The 20556-nt window shown below is 47.3% G+C and overlaps 1 protein-coding gene and 1 long non-coding RNA gene across 2 annotated transcripts in view; one reads left to right on the top strand and one right to left on the bottom strand.

Moving 5' to 3' along the window:
- The window catches only part of Galnt18 (polypeptide N-acetylgalactosaminyltransferase 18), a 310938-nt gene extending 295930 nt beyond the window's left edge, over nt 1-15008 (bottom strand). The window contains 1 exon segment of the mRNA NM_001079884.1: nt 14364-15008. Within this exon segment, the coding sequence (NP_001073353.1) occupies nt 14364-14598 (235 nt within the window). The 5' untranslated portion in view covers nt 14599-15008.
- Nucleotides 15009-15212: 204 nt separating this feature from the next.
- Nucleotides 15213-20214, top strand: LOC147996926 (uncharacterized). The gene is made up of 3 exons (XR_015652356.1): nt 15213-15313; nt 15974-16156; nt 18318-20214. It is a non-coding gene; the product is annotated as an uncharacterized LOC147996926 (long non-coding RNA).
- The last annotated feature ends 342 nt before the right edge of the window (nt 20215-20556 follow it).

Consider the following 20556-nt stretch of genomic DNA (forward strand, 5'->3'; position numbering starts at 1 on the left):
AAGAAAGGATTAAATCGAATCTTCCTGGCAATTGTCTTAAATCACACCTTCCTGGTTGCTGTGGAAATTATAAGCCACATCACTTTGAGTTAAATCAAACCCGCCCTGGCAGGAAGATGGGCTGATGTCACTCCTTGACAGTTTGGAGGTCGAGATGAAAAGGAAGGCATGCAGCCCCTACCAAGGCAGAGAGGAAGGAGCCACACCAGACAGGCAGCATAACTCTCCCCCCAGCCAAGGTCTCAGCAGCCCAGAGCATCGCCAACATCGATCACCACCCGCTGCAATGCCCAGTGGCTTTTAACAGACAAAGGCACGTGCACGCTTAATGGCAGCTTGCTGGCTGGCAGTGGTGAGTGGCACCCGATACCCCTGAGCACACTCTCTGCCCATCTGTCCCAACACAATGTCTCTGGCGTTATTTTGTTTTCCTTGAATGTTAGCATGACCATCTCAGACTTGATGGACCTAGGATAACCCTAATGAATTGCACCAGAATGGAGCTGAAATCCCACATCCTAGGTTTCAAGCCAGGAAACACATTCATATTTCCTGTGCAAAACTCCAGGGAGAAAAACCCATGAAAAGGAAGGGAAGAAATGCTGGGGGGATGACTCCACTTGTAAAGTATTTGCCACACAAATATGAGACCCTGAGCTCAGACACTCTGCACCCAGGTACAAAGCCAGACCTGACCTGACAGCAAATGTCTGCAGATCCAAGGAGATCACTGGCCAGCCATCCCAGCTAGATCTGTGAGCACCATGTTTAGTGAGACACTGTCTGAAAACAGGGAAGATGGCATGCGATTGAGCAAGACACTAGACACTGACCACTGGCCCCCTCATGCACAAGCGCGCGCGCGCGCACACACACACACACACACACACACACACACACACACACAGGTACATGCGCAAGCACACACACACACAGGTACATGCGCAAGCACACACACACACACAGAGTGAATATGTTCACATATTCCTCTTTCTTCCCCCTTCTCTGTCTCTCTCTCTCTCTCCCTATCCTTCCCTCCCCTCACCCTCTCTCCCCCTTCACACACACACAAAGGGAAGAGGGAGAAGAGGGATGTAGAGAAATGGAATACAGAGCGTACCTCCCCTGTGCCAACCCATGGTGGGCAGGGCCAGGTGCTTTCCTACACCTGTTGATCAGTACAGCAGCCCTGCAGTGGCAAAGGAATCACCTTCATCCATGCAGCTGGGGAAACTGAGGCATAAGGAATGAAGAGACTTATGAGATCAACCGACCCATCAGAGGCATGGTGGATTTTCAGGACTGCTTGAGCTGTTCTCTTCCACCTTGCTGAGGGACTGGGTCTCCTTCTTCAAGGTGAGTGTTGGTTTGAGTTACTGAGCTCCCTCCCCTCTCTGTGCATGGCCCACTCTACTCCTCATACCTCTCCTTGTTCTTCACATCTCAATTCCCCTGTGAAACCTAGGCTGATGACTAGTTCTTCTAGAATATTCCTCTTTAAATACTCCTTATGAGAGTTAACTGTAAGGAGTCTTGTTTTGCCTTCTCTACTTGATAATGTGCTCTTTTAAAAAAAGAACCAGACTCTGACAACCCACTCCCCACAACTGGCATAGTTCATCAGGAATCTGCCAGAGAACAGTGCAGATTGACACCTTCACAAATGTGCTCCTTCACTTAGTCCCTCTGGTGGCTCCTAGTTCAGCTAGGACATTCCTTCCCCCAAGGTCTTTGAAGCTGCCAGTCTGTCTTCATGCCCTACCCTTCTCGTATCATCACCCTACTATAGCCATTCCGGCCACCCCACTGCTGTGCACACGTACCAGGCACATCCCTGCCATGGGACCTTCACATTGCTCCCTGACTCCACGCACATGGGCATGGCTCACATCCCACCTTCTCCAAGAACAGGCTTAGAAGAGAGCTATTAGCCACCATGATTAATGGCAATAGCTTCATATTTGGGCCTTCACTCCAGATGACGTGTCCTCAGCATTTCCCAGGTGCTTAATAAACGCTGCTGAATAAGAAAGACAAGAATCTTGGCATGTTAGCTGAAGAAGGCTGGGGTGCATGTCAGGACCTTATTAGTCTTACAGTCAAATGTGGAAGAATAGGCCCTTGGCATGTACCTGTGATTTCTCCCACCTAACTGTGGCTGTTCATCCGTTTCCATTCCCAAACCCCAATAAAGATGGTGGCCTTGAAGCCAGTCTCCCATGCCTGCTCTACATGGCATATGACTCTGAACATTCTAGTCCTCCATTAACTGGAATCTTCCTGGTAGGCCCTGCCATGTCTCGTAGCCTCTTTGTGACCATCAATACTTTCCAATGGCTTCTTTCCTGACTCCAATCCCTAAATCTAAAGGAGCCCAAAGTGAAGTCATTGTTTGAATGAGTGCAGGACACTGTCTAGACTTAGTCCTCTCTCAAGAAAGGAAAATAGGCACCCCCAGAGCCTCCCCACTCCCAGACAGCTGAGTCTGGAGGACTCCTGGTTACTTAAGAGGACTAGCTGTGCTCTGGAAAGGTCATTCAGTGTCCCAGCTCAGAGCCTCAACAGTCACAAGGACTCCCTTCCCCTTCTAAGTCTTGTGCAGCCCTTTAGTCCATAGAAAGCCACAATCCTCTTCTTTCTTAATCAGCATCCTTAGAAGAGATAGAAAGAGAGACCTTGACCTCTTGCTGAGGGACTTAATGGAATCAGGGGTTTTCATTTTGTTAATTGTCCTTGGACAAGTTAAGTATGGCCGTTGAGCCTTGACTTTCCTAACTGTAAAATGGTGCAATTTACACACACACACACACACACACACACACACACACACACACACACACACAGAGGTTTCCTTAGAGATTCAGACACGGTAACAGGCAGTTTTCATCTGATGCATAATAGATGCTCATAAGACCCTCCGGTCCCTTCTTTCCTGCGATTCTCCAGACCGGGTTTTATTGTCACTCTCCACTGGATCCATTCTGACTCTTACCTACTTTCCATTGCGTTTCTCATTCAATCTGACTCCCTGGGTTCTATTAGGATAAGGGTCTAGCCCAGCCATACAGTTGGAAGTTCTGACTCCTGTGACTACTCCTCCGTGTGTGTGTGTGTGTGTGTGTGTGTGTGTGTGTGTGTGTGTGTGTGTGTGTGTGTGCGTGCGCGCGCGCACGCACATGCTCGTGCTCCTATGCACGCACATTCATGTAGATTAGTGGTCAACCTTGGTTATCATTCCTCAGGTGCTGCCTACCCTCCTCTTTCTTCATGAAACGGGGTCTCTCACTGGCCTGGAACTCGCCAAGCAGGCTACACTGACTGACCTGTGAGCCCAGGAACCCAACTGTCTCCACCCAGCCCTGGCACAGCAGGCACACACCACACCCAGCTTTTCACATGGACTCTGGAGATTGAGCCCCTGTGCTCGTGCTTGCAAGGGAAGCACGTTGCTACCTAAGCTGTCCCCAACCTTTCCACACCGTCCTCTAGAAACTAAAGAAAGTCAAACTGGAAGACCAGCTTATCATTATGATAATGACAGTTATCATATCGTAACTTGGACACTGAAGACACCTGAATGTTGATGGACACTCCTCAGAGCCCAAAAAGAGGCAGGCAAGTCTGAAGCAGCCAGCTGCCTGCCCCTCCTCCCCTTCCTGGCTCCCTGTTCAGCAATCAGAGAAATGCAGTGGTTAGTTAGACGAAGCCTGACCCCTCAGCCCAAATCCTTCAAGTAGAAACCACATAAACACCGAGCATCCGAGATGCAATGAAGAGACACCAGACAGCTCTTCTGCCTTGGAATGCCAGCCACAGACCAGCTGAATGAATCTGTAACCGAAGATCAAAAGGGATCTTCGTGTGGATAACAGAAAATGTCACCAAGCAAACAGAGGAGATCAGTTCAATAAAGAAGTGGGGTCACATCTGCGGGCCCACAGTGAGGCTTTTGCTTGTGTTAATTCTCCAGGTCCTAACTCGCACGGTTATTAACACAGGCTCCTACTGTGGATCAAATAAACAGCTGCTGGGGTTCTGTGCCCAAACCACTTTATTAGGGCTTTCCTTTACCACAACTGTCTCTCCCTTTCCAAATCCTGAGTGACAAAGACAGCCAAAACAGAGTACCAAGGCACAAAAAGAAAAACAAAGGAGAGAGAGGCAGGCTGTGTGGGCAGAGAAGATTGGGTGCAGGCTTTTGGGACCCTCACCATCTTCCTATAAATTTCAGAAAGGTCAGCATTTAAGAGATGGGGTTCAGGGATCATCACAAAGACTGATTTTGCCCTGGTGTTGAGAACACTTCACTGTGGCCATCCATCCACAAAACAGGATTGTGTCAACACACAGACACTCGCCATGCCTGGCACACCATAGGTGGCAGAAACTCACAGGTAGAGCTTGGGTGGCTCTAGCTGACAATGGGACATTGCTTCTTCTACAAGGACAAATTCCCTGGGGGCCCCACAGATAAGGGACTCTATACTCACAGTTGTAAAGTCTCTCCCTCTACCCCACCCTACCCATCTCAGGATTTGACACAAGGATAAACAAAGCCACTTGTCTGCCAGATCTTGTTCATCTCTCTTGACCCAAGACCTCTGAACTTACCCTCATGGTCTCTGCTAACTCATCTTCCTCTGTCTTTGAAATGTCCCTCTTATTCTGTAAAAACCATAAATCTTAGAGACAGCCACCATTCTTGCTTCTACCACTCATCATCTCTGTGACCTTGGACAAATCATCTCTATTGAGCCATTTCCAATTGCTGTCACAAACTACCTGAAGCTGGATAATGTTTAAGAAAAAAAATGTTGGTTCTGAAAAACCAAAGTCAGGTCTCATAGGTTTAGCCTCTGGGGGCTTTCAATTACCACACAAAATAGCCAAAAGCATCATAGCAGGGGCACTTGCTGGTGGGAGAGAACAGACCTGCAGTGAGGCAGAAAGGAAGAGAGGCTTGCTCATATTTGTAAATATGTGAGGTTCTGAGAGAATTACACAACTCTCTTCCAATAGGGGTGGCTTCAATGGGTGAGTCAGCTTCCAGTAGACTCCACCTCTTTAATGGCTAACCTTCCAACCCATCACACTGGCACCAAGATCTGGGAGATACTCTAATGCCTTCCCAAATCAGAGACTCTTTCTCACCTCTAAATTTACATCTCACCAGTTTTTGTTGAGACTAAAGGAACAAAAATCCCCTCACCCAGAATTGAAAAAGTCAATTGAAAAAGACTTTTAAGTGATAAAGTGGTATACATGGACAGTGCCTACCCAGGCTCTGACCCAGCATTCTCTTCCCAGGCAGTCTTCAATTTTGTAGACGCTTGTTGCCATTAAAATAAATCAAAGTTTCTCATTTGTCACTTCAAATTTTGCTGCAGTTAGCAAAAGCCTACTATGAAACCACAGGCTGGGGTTCAGTCCCTAGAACCTGTGTAGAAGTGAGAGACATGGTGGTGCATACCTGCAATCCCTGTGTGGGGAGGCAGAGAAAAGCTCCAGGCCAGCGAGAGACTTTGTCTTAAAATGGAAGATATGCAGCACCTGAGCAATGACATCTGAGATTGTCCTCTGGCCTCCTCCACATGCAAGCACATGTGTGTGCGTGCGCGCACACACACACACACACACACACACACACACAAGCACAGAGGAATGTACATGTATGCATATATTCACAAGCACAAAAGTCTCTCTTTAGCTTCCTCACTCCAACTCATTGGCCCAAATAGTCTTTGCCCTGTTCTTCCACCCTCCCAGGTGCGATGCCCCAATTTTCAAGCCCTGCTTTGGCCAAGGTCTCTGAAATACCTTTCCCTGCCTCTGGAGTCTCAATGGCTTTTAACTGGAGCTCTCCTGAGGACAGAGATTTTTGACAATTCAAGTGTTGAAACCCAAGCAAGCACACATGATGCTTAAAGTACAGCCCTCCACATGCCTTGTCTGGGCGAGCCACTGGTAGAATGGGAGCATTCATGCAAGGGCTGGTATCAACCTCTGTGGGTATTGTTTTCTATTGTCCTTGTGTTCTTTGGGCCTTCCCTACATCATCATTTTGGAAGCTTTTGAGGGACAGTGGTAATAAAATGTGGCTCAGTTAACTTTGCCTTCTGGCCTCCGTGTCATGTCAGCTGTGGCTTATACAGCAGTGCTCTCGATATCTCACTAAAATTAGGTAATTTTGTTTATTCACTTACACCATGAAGGACAACTTCGTCTTCCAAAACCAAACTCACCAAAGTGAAACTGAGCATTAGGAAATGAAAGGGATCCCATCGCACACTCCTGCTACCACATCTTTAGCCACAACTGTGTAGCCAGAAAAGCCACACAAACATCAACATTCACGTGGCCAGGACTTCTTCCACCTAAAGTTTCAGTTGGCTGCACTCAGCAGAGTCCATCAAGAGTGTACGGACCCACAGAGAAGGTTCCAGAACAGTTGCTGCTCTCAGTCACTGCTGCAACATACCTGACTTGGGAACAGTTGTGAGGCAATTTGCTATTAACAATAACTTAAGTAGCAAAGCTTAGGAATGATTAACTTTAACTCCACAAATTAAAGAGATTTCAAGGTTAACACACTCCTCGGCATACTAATGTGCCTCACTGAGTGGGAAAGAAAAGGGTGGGATGACCATGAATGCACCGTGAGAACATGCCTAACCCTGGCCCTGCCCTGGGGTAAGCACTCTGCATGTGAAGGCATGCGTGCAAGGAGATAAGAATGTGGAGAATCCCTCTGTGCAGCCTTGCAGGGCAAGAGGGAGCTGCATATGACCCAAAGGCAAGGTGAGGTCTGAGAAGACAACCATTGTATATGCTTTGGAAGAATCAAGTCCCTGCCAAATTGAAGATTAGCATAGAAAGAAGGCCTGCCATTCATGGAACATGCCAGCCACCTGCAGCCCCAGTGTTCTGCTTCTGGTTCTGTCTGTCAGTGTCTCTGACATTTATAGGTATTTAAGGCCATCAAGATGGTTCAATGGATAAAGGCACTTGCTGAAAAATCTGATGACCTGAGTTCAATCTCCACGCTCCACATAGTGGAAGGAGAGAGCAAATTCCTGTAAGCTGTTCTCTGACCTCCACGTGCACACCACAGCACGTGCATGCCCACAGACAAAGGCAAGCGTGGGAACCTGGCCCTCTAGCTTCATGCACACCCCTACCTCTCCCTGCAGCCCACCTGGCTACTTTCTGGCTCCAACTGTCCCCCAGTAGAGATATCAGTAAAGATATCTCCCCAAAGCATTCAAATGATATCCGTTCTGTGTGCTTGTCCAGAGGAAAGCAGATCTGTCCTTTTGGACAAAAAGAAGCTCAGAAAATGGGCAAGAAACCCAAAGAGACCCTCAGGCCTACAGCCGCACAACAGCACCTCCAGCTTCCCAACCAAGTGAGGACCGAATCCTACAGAATAGCAACAGAGGTGCTCCTAGAACCTGTGTGTGTGGCTTTGAATCTTACAAACATATCTAGAAAGTTTAGGCTAACTTCTGTGGCTGTCGATGACCTTCAAAGCCCTCACAAGCTGGACCATGGCTCGCTTTTGATTCTAAATTCTCCTTAAGATTCACCACCAGCTGCTTATCAAGGGCAAATAGCAATTTATGTCAAGTGAGCAAGAAAGAATGTGGAATTCATTTATTTTGCAGCCTAGATACACTTCTGGCTAAAGAGGAAAGTCCTTGGTCATAGCTGTCTGCTTTGGCAAGGTCCTTCTGATCCATAAGATGTGATCCAGGACAATTAACAAAGCAGTAAGGCTCAACCCCAAGTCCTGCTGTTGAGACCTTCAAGGCTCTGGTGTCTGCTATTGACAGAATTCTCAAACCAGAGCTCATTCCAAAGAGTAAAGCGTCGCTGCTTTATGACACCTTTCCCTCTTACCACTGGGCAGACATCATGCTCTCCTGGTAACAAACCCTGCCAGCTAAGGGGGAGAGGGGGACACCTGAAAGCTACGGGGGGCAGACAGGCATTCGCCCATAGGGCATCTCCTGGCTCTCTGGAACCCTGTCAGCAATACAATACTGGGGATCCGACACACACAAATCTGCACATGATTTGCCTGAAAAGCACGAGAGCACAAAGTACAATGACCCAACCTCCCACGGCTGACTCTAGATAGTGGATTTAGAAATTAGTCACATGGTGGAATTACCTCAGTGTGGCATTCAGAAGGGCAGATAGGCAGTACAGTGGACTTATTCTCTTGAATGCTTCAGGCTACCATCATCCCTCACAGACATGCAGCCGTCTGACCTTCTCTTTAAGAAGTGAAACCTCTTTAGAACTAAAATAATTTACCAAACACTAATATACAAACTGGAAAGAGAACATGTTGTGGAAATGTTGGGAGGAGGGAACTAGGGGTATTGGAGTATTGGTGGTATTGAGGGACTCTGAGGGCATTGGGGGGTACTGGGGGTATTGGAAGTTTGGGAGTATTGGTGTATACTGTGAATATTGGGGGTATTAGGGGTACTTGGGAGCTGGCAATGCACTTGAGTTGCTACTATTACTAAGGCCCTAAATTAAACCTTCTGAAGGTTTGGAACTCCTGGAGACACAGTTGGAAAGCCTCTGACCTATGGGATCTATTTAATGATTTAAATCAAACATTAGAGGGTAAAATAGGGACCTGAGTTCACATTGCAGTATCACATAAAGGCTGGACATGGTGGAGATATATATTCCCACATATACCCTAGTGCTGGAGGCTCACTGGCCATCCCATCTCAATAAAACAGTCAACTCTAGGATCAGTGAGAGACCCTGTCTCAAAACATGTAGTGAGCAATTAAAGAAGACTCCTTATGTCAACATTCAGCTTCAGCTCACATATACAGGCGAGCATGCACACACACACACACACACACACACACACACACACACACACACACGCACGCACGCACGCACAACACATACATCAAAATAAAACTAAAAATAAATATGTATATAACATGTATAATATAAGCACCATGCTTATCTCTATTAATTTATTCAGATATCTATAAAAATATGTAAAATACACAAATCACCAAAAGACACCATGAGAAAAATGACTCACAAAATAAAAACACTCACAGGGAGGGTATTAAGTTCTACCCTAAGCACGGGAATACAAATCAAAAGACTCAACTGTCTTGACAGTAATTCCATTTGCCCAGAAAATGCAGAATGATAACACCAAATGCCAGCTCTCCATGACCCCCAGCACAATACCGCATTGTCAGTGGCTGGGTGAAAAGGCTCTCCTTTTGAAAAATAATATTTCATAAAAATGTTCAGACTCTTGAGTCACTAGTAATCTTACTTCTGCAACTATATCTCTGAGAATAATTCAAAGCAGAAAATAGATGAAGCAGACATTTTTTTTTATTTTGCCCCTAGTGTATCCACTGTCCCACAGTGCACCATTGGGGGAAAGTCAAATGGAAAGTGGTAATGGAATACTATGCAGTCATTTAAAGTATTTGAGGGAAGTTTCTTCATTTCCCTCCACTCTGTAAATCTGCATGCTTCTCATTTCCCCTGGGAAACATTCCCAGGATGATCTTGTCTCTGTGTGGGCTCCTCTCCAGTAGGGTGCACCTCCCATTAACTATGGAGTTGCAGGGTTTTTTTTCCCTGTGTGCTGGCTCTGCTCCCAAGCATGGTTATACCACTGGGACTTGTTGCTCTAACTGCTTGATTAGTTACATGCTATGGAACTCCATGAAGGCTGACTGCTAAAAAAGAAGAGAGCGGTTGTCTCTAGAAAAATTCATGTCAATGCTTTGGGAAGACTTGAGATAAGGCAGCCACTTGCATAGTCAAATTATAGATCAGCAACATCATTCCAAAGAATCAGACAAAAAAAATCATAACAAGTTCAGGTGACGACGTTGGGGTTGCTTCCAAATACCAAGTCCCTGGTGGGTTTGACAGAAAATGGGAGAAGTCTGACTTTATTAACGGGATGAGATGATGCTGGGATGGGAGTGGTCTATGCACAGGGGACAGAGAAACATCTAGTGACAGACCCACCCCATCTAGTGACTGACAACACCAACAGGTACTAATGGCTATGCACTTGAGCAACAGTTAAAGCAGTTACTGTGTGTGTAATATTCTTCCCTCTCCCTCCGATGGTTGGGCTCAGTCATTCATTTGCAGTTCCAGCCATGCAGAAAACAGGAATTCTATTGTCCTGAGAAAACAAGTATGGATCTGATCAGGACAGTCCCAGTTCTCCATGGTCCCCAGAAACTTCACCCAGCTCCTGACAGAGCAGCTGGCAGGTTGTCAAGAGGTAAAGGTTGAAGAATAAACTATGTAGAAAACCCAAGAGAAAAAAAAACCACTTCATTAAAAGGGGCTAAGGAAAGAAAGTTGAAGGGTGCTTATGTATAGATCTAACAATGCTGTCTCCTTAGGTGTAGAGTCAAGTGGGCAAAACCAAAAGGAAGGTTCATGATTACAAAATAGTTACAAAAAGGATAGAATGGATCCTGGGAAGTTTCATGCATGCTTAAATTGTCCCTTCAACATTAGCACTTCCTTTAATAAATTCAAAAAGATGCATCACCACCACCACCCCAGAGGAGAAAGCCATTTTTGTTTGCAGTTGACATATAAAATCAGACATAAACCAGAGCTGGGATGGTTCAGATCTTAGAGTGCTTGCCTAGCACGGACAAGCCCTGGGTTTATCCCCAGTACCACATAAACTGGGTATGGTTGCACACACCTGTAATCCCAGCACTGAGGAGATGAAATCCAAGGTCCTCTTTGCTAGGTAGTGTGTCTGGGGCTAGCCTGGACTATATGAGATACTGTCTCTGAAAGAAAAGGACAAAAAGGAAAAGAAGGAGAAAGAGAAACTTCTCTTTCCAAGTTTTCTCATGCATAGGACTTCCTCTAACAGCCCATTCCTCCACCTGACCATCTCAGACAAGCTGTAAGGTCCTGAGCTGGAGATGTACTAGGAACTACTTGGTGTTTCCACCCATGAGGATACTTAAAGTCTGAAGTTAACCGCCCTGTCATTTAACATCTACTTGATTTTAAAAGAAAAAAGAATAATGTTCAAAAAATACAATTTACATTCCCAAGAGACTCACATACGCACACCATCTAATTAAATCATTCAATCAGAAAACAAATTAAAATGAAATATCACTGTGGTCCCCAAGAGGAAAATCAACTTTTCAGTCATGACTAGAACAGATCTCTGGGGTACCACTCCAAAGCCTTTTCTAATTGCAAGTCCTCAGAACATCCTGCTGAACACCCGGTGACATTTGCAGCTTCCTGGACAGCTCTCCTTCCAAAGAGAAGGAGTGCCTGTGCGACGCTCCAAAGCTAAGCTTGTCCTTTGGAAACTGGCAAAGCTCATATTCATGGCTAACTAGGGTGCTGGGCATCAGTGCAGGGCAGTCGCTCATCCTTCCACACTGCCTCTCTTCCACCTGCCAAAAACCAACATCCAACATTGCCTAAGGGAATGTGACCTCTGCCTTCCTCAGGAAACCAAACAAAAGCCAGATGGGCCCTAGTATCTCAGTGGAAAGCATCTCCATGTGGCAACACTACTGACCCCACCAACCCTCCAAGATCCTCAGATGCCTTTCACTAAGATACAGCCAATCCTACAGCTGTCAGCCAATACCAGTACAGCACTCTTTCCCTGGGATCCTCTGGTCCTCTTAGCAGACAGTGTATTGTACACTTAAGAACACAGACTGACACCCTCCTAGCCTACAGAACTAACAGCCAAATTAAACACTAAAAAGAACCCGGATGTGGTAGCACCCATCTGTGATGCCAGCTGAGATGGGAGGGTCTCAAGTTCAAAGCCAACCCTACATGGCTACAGTAAGATCTTGTCTCATAGCAAACCAGACCAGAGACCCTGAAGCTCTGTTCTACCAGTGGGTCAAGGGACTTCTCCAAATCTGTGTCCACATCTGTAAAATGGAGTTAAAACCACCACCCTCACAAGGCACTAATGGGAAGTCAAAGCTCTGAGACTAGGACACAGCGCTTAAGAGGTGCCAAACAGTTCTTGGCTATTCCTACCAGCCCTACCATCCTCAACTCCACTGTGTAACATGCATTATTCCAAAGGGTCTCCTGATGCAAGAGACTATACAGTAGATCTGAGGAAACATCCCACATCCTCAAGGGCGGGGCCTGATCCCACAGACTTTACAAGTCTCTTATATTTAAGCCCTAAACCCAAGGGCAGGGGCTGTTCTGTAGCCCTGAGGGGAGTTGTCATCACAGACACACTACTACAGCACAAGGAACCAGCCAACCTCTGCCATCTGTCTGCTTCATGCGTGACTTTCCCAAGGCACTGCCTCACCCTCCAGGGGTAGTGGCTTTGGCCCTGTCCTCACAATTCACTAATTTTCTACTGCCCAAAGTACAACTAGACTAACAAAGTCTGAGGAGGCTTCTCTCTCTCTCTCTCTCTCTCTCTCTCTCTCTCTCTCTCTCTCTCTCTCTGCCTCTCTCTCTCTCTCTCTCTCTCTCTCTCTCTCTCTCTCTCTCTCTTCCTTTTTTTAGAACTATCTCCTCCAATTTATCAGATCAGCATTCAGAAGTTCTAAGGTTTTCCTGGTAGAAAAATTACAAGTGTTTTTTTTTTTTCAACTTCCACCATGGCTTTCGTGTGGAGCCTTGTAAGTCGTGTGACTTGGTCCACATCGAACATGAAAGAGGCCTGCTCAGTGCTGAGCTCCTGGGTTCGTGAAATCCTCAAAATGATCCCCGAAGCAGTCCCTTGCTTGCTCCTTTCTCAACTAGATAGAACAGGAGAATCATTTTGAACACATAGACAGCAGATACATGACTGAAAAATCTCTCAAAATCTGTGTGCAAATTGGAAATATCCAAGCAAGGCACAGCCTTGAGTCCATCTCCCAGACCATATCAAGGTTGTGTTTCCATTGATGACTAATGTTGAGTCTGACCTGAGGGATAGAAACCAAGTAGGAACTGCAGCGACAGGCACTATGGCACAGTTTGGTCTGTCGGACTCAGTGCAGGGATGGGGCAGAGGTGAGTCTGAATTAAGAGCTGTCAATGGTCCCTCATCTAGAGGCCCTCAAAGTCAAGTGCTTGTTTTTGTCTGTGACACTTTTCTGCCCTCATATGAACTCGGCGGAGCCTCCCCAGGGAACGAGCCTCTCTGGCCACGTGGGAGGCTCACCAGTTTGGAAAGTAGTTCTGAGTAAACAGAGCAGGCAGCCTGTAGCTCAGATGCTCTGGCCCGGTTTACAGGTAAACTAGCTGGGCAGTATGGGTAAGAAGCGCTCTGTCTAGGAAAGCAGGGGATAGCTGGAGAGGCCAGGGAGAATCCAGCTTGCTAGCCCCAGTGAGCACCCGTGATTGCTCCAGGAGCCCTGAGACCTATCACCTCCGTCTGACACTCATACTGACTGGATCACATCAGGAGACTCCTCTATCTCCCCGTCTCTTTAGACCCAGTCTGGAGACAACCAACCGCTGCAGCCTTGGATTTCACACCCAGCTTCTTTGGGTTTGTCCCCTCTTCCGGGGCCTGGGAGGGTAGCTGCCCTGCAGATTGGCCTTGTTAGGACCCGGAAGGCTTGGAAGAAGGGAAGCCGCAGCCCAGAGTGGGTTCTCTCCATCCTAAACAGAGGCACCACCACAGTGGACTGAGCTTCTTGGGGTTGACACGTGCTCCTAGGGAAGGGTACTGGATAGGCAGGTGTGCTCTAGGTGGGGATGATTTTTACTTAAGATGCCTCCTACAGTCCGGGTCCTACTGAGATTGACTGAGGCTGGAGTTAATACTGGGGCGATATAATTTTCTACTCCACGTTTGTCCTGAAGCTTGCTACTCCTTAAAACCCACAGTTAGAGTCATACCAGGCATCTCTCTTGTCCCTTACAAGCGGGCAAATGAGCTCTTTTGCCCTTGCTTTCTCTCTTGGATGCACAGATATCCCCAGTCAGAAACACTCCCGGACTAGTGTGTGATCCTGCGATCTCGAAAAGAAACACCCTGGAATCATACGCACGTTTGGACACGTGCACATCGCCTCCCCATATTGACAGCAAGACACACACACACACACACACACACACACACACACACACACACACACACCTGTACATATGCGTACACACGTGTATCCGCGGAAGACTAGCAGGGCGTCAGACACAGTATATCCAGGACACCAGTCCTTGCAATCCCTACAACCATGTAGCTGCCAACCCAAAGCCCTCCCTGCAGTCGCTGGTCTCCTACGCATTGGCACCAGTGCATCCCACAAGCAGAGCACTCAGCACTCCCGGCCCTCGCGCCTGACTCAAGTTTCTCAGGGAGCCTGTACCTTGGATATGCTGTTTGATGACATTCTCCAAGTGGTCCAGCCGCTCGATAATTTTCAGGGTGTCCCCTTTATCTTCCTCCAGTTTCTTGTCGGGCGCTGGCTCCTGCCCCCGCACATACACGCTGGCAATGTAGTTGGTGACCCAGCCCACGTACAGCAGGCATATGATGTTGGTCATGCCGCTCAGGATCACGCAAGTGGACACCAAAGTTTTGGTCTTCCTGGTACACACCATTCTGGGGTCCCTCCTCCATATAGAGCTCCCGGGGCCCCTCCTCGCTGTGCACCCCTAACTCCCCCGCGCTTAAACCCCTTGGCACGTCTGGGGCCTCTGGGTGCGCCAGCACCTAAGTCTCTCCAAAGGCGGGTCCCCTGGCGGTGTGAGCCGCGGCGCTCAAGTTTGCAGCTCCCGCCGCTGGCCACCCTGAAAAAGAGCTCCACAAAGGAAACGGGGTGGGTTTGGTTTTTTGTTTGGGGTTTTTTCCCCCAAATTCAAAATCCCGGAGCCTTTCCCTAGGCAGTCACGGGTGGCCCGCAGTGGCGTGACGAGACCTGCAGGGCTGGGAAACTTTGTCACTGCCAGGGCCGGGCCGCGCTGCTTCCCATCTCCAGGACTGCCTAGGAGATGCCACCAGCCCGCGCTGCTCGCTGCTCAGGAGAACCGCGGCTGTGGCTGCGACCAGAAGAGCGAAGCAACGCGGCCCGGCCCCCTCCGAGCGACAAGCGCCGCCACCAATCGCGCTCCGGCTCTGGAGAGGGGTCGGGGCTGGGCGGCTGCGGACCAACGAGGAGGGGCCAGGGGGCGGAGCCCCGCCCCGTGCCCAACCTGCTGGCCGCAGGCTCCGGTCCGGACACGGTGGTGTCTCCCGCACCCTCGGGCCATCCCAACCAGGTGCCTGCAGACCACAAACCTCCAGTCCCAGCCCAGGCCCGCAGATTCTACCTCTAGGGTAATTCCAGCGCGCTAAGAAGCCCAAGCTGATTCAGGGACTATGATGCTCCTGTACCCTCATCTTCCCCCAACTGAGGGTATTCTTCTGCTTTCCCACCTGAAAATAGACTCCTCACCCCATCCCCTTTTTGGTAATTGAGATGCAATTCATACAAGTGGCTAGGCCTTATAATGTCCACTCCTTATGCTTTTCTTGAGCCTTCACCCTGCCCTCTGCCCTCTGTTGACCTCCAGGATGTCACCCAATGCCTCCCGGAAATCTCTAGGAGAGGCACAAGTGAACAGTGAGTTTGTCTATGCCATCGTTGTTCAAGTTATATGCAGCACCCTAGACAAAGTCTTGTTATGGGGGCCGTTACTGCTTTTGGATACCACCACACCCCACGTCTAAGGAAGCCTTATATGCAGTGATGGGACAGGAGGCTGCAATGCTTCATGACCTGTATAGTTCCCATACATACAGTCCTCAAGGCTATGAAGTGGTCAACGGAGCCTTGCTGGAGAGAACTGGAACTCACAGAGAGGGCCTTTGTGTTTTTAGTTGAGCAAGTGCTCCTTCATATCGTTGTATCTAAAAACAGTCACTTCTCAGAATTCTTTAAACAAAGTCTTGCTGACAGATTTTCTTACCTTCTCTCTAAATTATGTTTTCTGGCAGGGAAAGAAGGGAAGATGTGGTCACCCTGTGGGTCAGTCCTCCAACCAGCCATGATGATATACTTACCAAGCTTCTGAATTCAAAGAAGGAGCCCAAAACCAGACATTTTATGGCCCTTCAGTGCTACAGACAAAAAGACCCTGGAGATACTGCAGAACTAGAAAACCTCTAAGGATCTGAAAGGTATCATCTCCTCCCTCACCTGGAAAACAGGCTGGACGTAGGGAAGGGAAGGGGTCCAGGCTGTCTGTGGGCTGCCTGGACTTCCAAACGATGGCCTTGAGCACAGGTATTGGCTAAGATATAATCCTGGGTTAAATAGATGGAGCACTGCAAGTCCAGCACCCAAAAGATCTTCCTAAACGGCCACCAGATTAAATCTAGAGAAGAGACCTCTTTCTCATGTTCCCATGTTCTTATTGGTAAAACTTCAAGAGAAAGAGTTGGGAGGTGGGAGGAGAAGATCTGGAAAGAAACAATGTGGAATGTGTGACCAGATTTTGTAGCAGTGGTTCCTCCAAGATAAAGTGTGTCTACAGAGAGTATAAAATAGAACGGAACAGAGAAAGGAGAGAGAGAGAGAGAGAGAGAGAGAGAGAGAGAGAGAGAGAGAGAGAGAGAGAGAGAGAGCGCAGAATGGACTCTGGTTCCTAAAACGCCATGAGAATTGAGCTCCAGTGGCTTTAGCGCTCCAGTTTGTGTTAGTCACATGAGCTTGAGCAAGGGTCAGAACACCAGCAGAGCCATTTCCCCATCTATCAAACACAAACAATACTTTCCTACTTATAAGTATTAAATGAGAGGATATACCAAAAGGGCTTAGGACAGGGCACACTGTGGGCGCCCAGACTCCTGTGGGTATCCTTCCAGAATGTGGTTCCTCCCTTCTCAGGTCTAAGAACTCCACCTTGCTGTTCAGCAAACCTTGATTTTTCTACTGACTACTATCAGTTCTTCTCCCTTACTGGAAGCTACAGGTTCTAAGGCTCTGGGAAGCAAGGAAGGGGTTTGTCCTTTAGCTAGCTGGACTCTACCTCATTGACTTTCGATGTATAATGTCTGTCTTCACTATTAGCAGTTCAGCCCTACAAGGCCTGGTTGCCCCAAGTACCTCAGACTCCAACTCAAGACCCCAAAGCCTTGGTTAGAAACAGGGGACATGGGAGGAGTTTGTGTAGACATTACTCACCACCCTCTGCAGAATCACAAGGTCAAAGGGCCCAGTATTTTTGCAAGCCCCCCCCCATTATAAATGATTCTTGAACAGAGATTCTTTTTTTTTTTCAGAGCTAAAACCCAGGGCCTTGAGCTTGCTAGGCAAGCACTCTACCACTGAGCTAAATCCCCAACCCCTTTGAACAGAGATTCTTATCTTTGGCCCTCAGTCCAATTGTATTCAACCCAACAGGAACTCACCAAGTTCCTGACATTTTGTCTAAATGACCAGTTGCCTGGGACACTTGCCCAGTTTGCTCCAGACCTAGGGCTATGTTGTAGGTTTCAGTATCAACAGGGGCCTCTTTTCTGAGCACGGAGAGCTGTTCACTCTACCTCTGTACTGGAATTAAAGACAGGTCCTGCTACAGCTCATCTTTTATAGAACTTCTCATCCACAGGTTCAGACACACAGCTATGCCACTAATGCTAAGCCTTCTTCAAAATATCTTTGGTATCACCATTAAGAAAAGTGAATTTTGGAGTTTGGCCATCAAACCCTTACATTCTGGGCAGGAATAGACTCCTCAGAGAGGACTGACAGTGGCCACATGTCCCCACCAGATGGCAGCACTATGTAAAGCCATGGGGCCAGAGGTGCCAAGAGAACTTGGGGGCTTAACAGGAAAAATGGACCCTGGTGGTGCAAGGCCTCAGCCTTGGGCTGGCTGTATAGGAAGTGGGGTGGCAGGTGCTCAAAGGAATGGAGACTGTTGGGTTGCAAGCAAAAGTGGATAATCCATTCAGAAACAAAAGCTCAGAGGCCCAAGATTTGATGCTACGAAGAAGCCACAGTCCAAAAATGTGATTGACAGAAAAAGCATCCTGCTGAGAAAGGCAAAAATAGAAAGGTTTATTTGGTGCCTCCCTCATGCCAGGGCTAGGATTTAGATTAGGGAGCCAGGCAAATGCTGTCATTTACTAGCTGTGGGGTCTTGGGCAAGTTAACTAACTACTTGGTGCCTCAATCCTTCCATCTGCAAATGGGATAATAGTGACATTACCTACATCATGGAGATATTATGGGACTTTAACTTGAATGAAGGGCACTGATGTTGTTATCTAAGTATTGACTGTTCTCTCTCTCTCTCTCTCTCTCTCTCTCTCTCTCTCTCTCTCTCTCTCTCAGCATCCAAATGTCTGAAAGATAAATGAAAGGAAAAATGTCATCTCCAGAGGCAGCTTTCTTCTGAGAGCCAAAGAGTCCAGAAAGTGCACACAAAGAACCCTCTCTTCCCTCCACCTTCCCAATGGAGCTGGAGTCACTTAACTCCTAGCTGTACTCCAGTGCAGATTCTGCGACTGGGTCCATCTGCCCCACATCTGTCCTCTTAGTGATCCACTTCAGGTCATGTGACAGTACGCTCTGTGCACATCAATGTTGGGTACTCAGAGAGACGCGCAGACTAATTCTTCTCTTAATGGAGCGGGCCAGCCAAGAAGCAGCTGCTGTACAGGAGGACAGACTCCTCGCTGGTGTCTTAGTATGAAAGAGATACAGGCAAATGATGGAGGTATCGATTGCATCCGGATTCCATCATTTTACCACTAGACAACTCTTCTGGACAGGCTCCTCCTCCCTGAAGGAAATGTGAGCCCTTAGAACAAATGAGCACTACCCAGAATATATGAAGAACACGTATAAACCAACCCAACAGAGCGTAAAACTATCCAAATGGGGAAATGGAGGAAGAACATGAGCAAACAGTGAAAGAGAAAACGCCACCAGCCAATAAACAAATGGAAGGATGATAAAGCTTGCTAGGAATTAGAAATGTTTTTCTAGAAACAACTGCCATAGTTCCCCTATTGGATTGACTCAAATGCATAATATTTTAAGTATTAACAAGAGCATGTGGGAAATAAGTACTCAAATACTCCAATGAGAGTGCACCCAGAACGTCCACTTGGAGCATACTGTTGACGATGTTCATGAACCTTTGACCTTGCACTCAGGGTGTAGCCTATGGACTACGCATATCAGCACAACAGTGACAAGCAATGCAGAATGTTAGCTCCATCTCACATTTATTCAGTCAGAATCTGCATGTACATGCTGCCCCCGGATGCTTCAGATACCTCCTCTGAGAAGCCGAACACAAGAGATAACACAAGGTAACACAAACCCATGGTTATCTTGGAGAAGGGTCTCTAGGCCTGTTGATGAAGGCATGAAATCCCAACTCCTTAAAAGGCTGAAGAAGAAGGACCTAAGGCTTGTCTGGGCTACAGAATAAGTTCAGAGCCAGCCTGAACCCTGATGGGAAGTGAGGCTAATGCCAGAAGATGTAACTCAGTAGTAGAGATGTCTACCAAGATCTGCAGTCATGGCCAAGTACTGAATTTATTATTCATCTATTTATGTGTGCGTGCGTGCGTGCGTGCGTGTGTGTGTGTGTGTGTGTGTGTGTGTGTGTAAAGTATGCAGGTACCCTTGGGAACCATAACAGGGAATAAGATCTCTTGGAGTTAAAGGTGTAAGTTTTGTGAGCTGTCTGACATCTGTGCTGGAAACTGAACCAAGGTCGTCTGCAAGAGCAGCAAGTGCTCTTAGCCACTGCACCATCTCTCCAGCCCACACATGAGAACAGTCATACAGTAATGTTTATCAATGTGGGATCTTCACAGTGTGTGCTCATATATATATATATATGAAAGCCACAGTCCTGGTTTGGGATTCCGCTCCTGCCATGCACTAGCTCTGGGAATGTTTGTGGGTGATTTATGTCTCCTATGCCTACTCTCTCACCTGGAAGGTGTCGTATCCACTCACGGGATTGTTTGGAAGACGGTGTAAAGGAAGATGTGCAAGGCTTGGCACTCAGCTGTGCTAAGTATTCAACACATGTTAGTTCAGATCATGCTCAGCATTTTCACTTAATAATAAATGATGATAATTCACTCTCAGTCCATAATTATACATATTATATAACATATGCATGCAGCCCAGGAACTAAATGTATACTTCTAAATGTTTTATTATGTAAAAGGATGCACAGAAATTTTTCTATGCTGTTTCTATAAGTAAAAATGAGTCAGGTTGATCTATAGGGTCTGGCTGTGCCTCATTAGGCCACCTAGCCCTGCAGGCAGAGAAGCTGGTAAGGTCCTGACCACATGGGTCTTCTCTTGACCTTCATACCAACTTCATAAGGTAAGCTATCCCTCTTGCTTTATAGCTAAGAGGACTGTTTTAAATGTCAAGCATTATAAGAACAAACATGGTAGAGGGTTCTGACTTTGAGCCTAGAGCATCTTCTACTACAGTGATAGTTTACGGATAACCACCTCCCATGAAGGGATCAATAATCAGACTTACAAGTGACAGACACTGGAAGTGCACTGGGAAAGAAAACTGGAAGAAGAAA

This window comes from Rattus norvegicus, chromosome 1 (assembly GCF_021556685.1).
Source record: "Rattus norvegicus strain SHRSP/BbbUtx chromosome 1, alternate assembly SHRSP_T2T, whole genome shotgun sequence".
Lineage (NCBI taxonomy): Eukaryota > Metazoa > Chordata > Mammalia > Rodentia > Muridae > Rattus > Rattus norvegicus.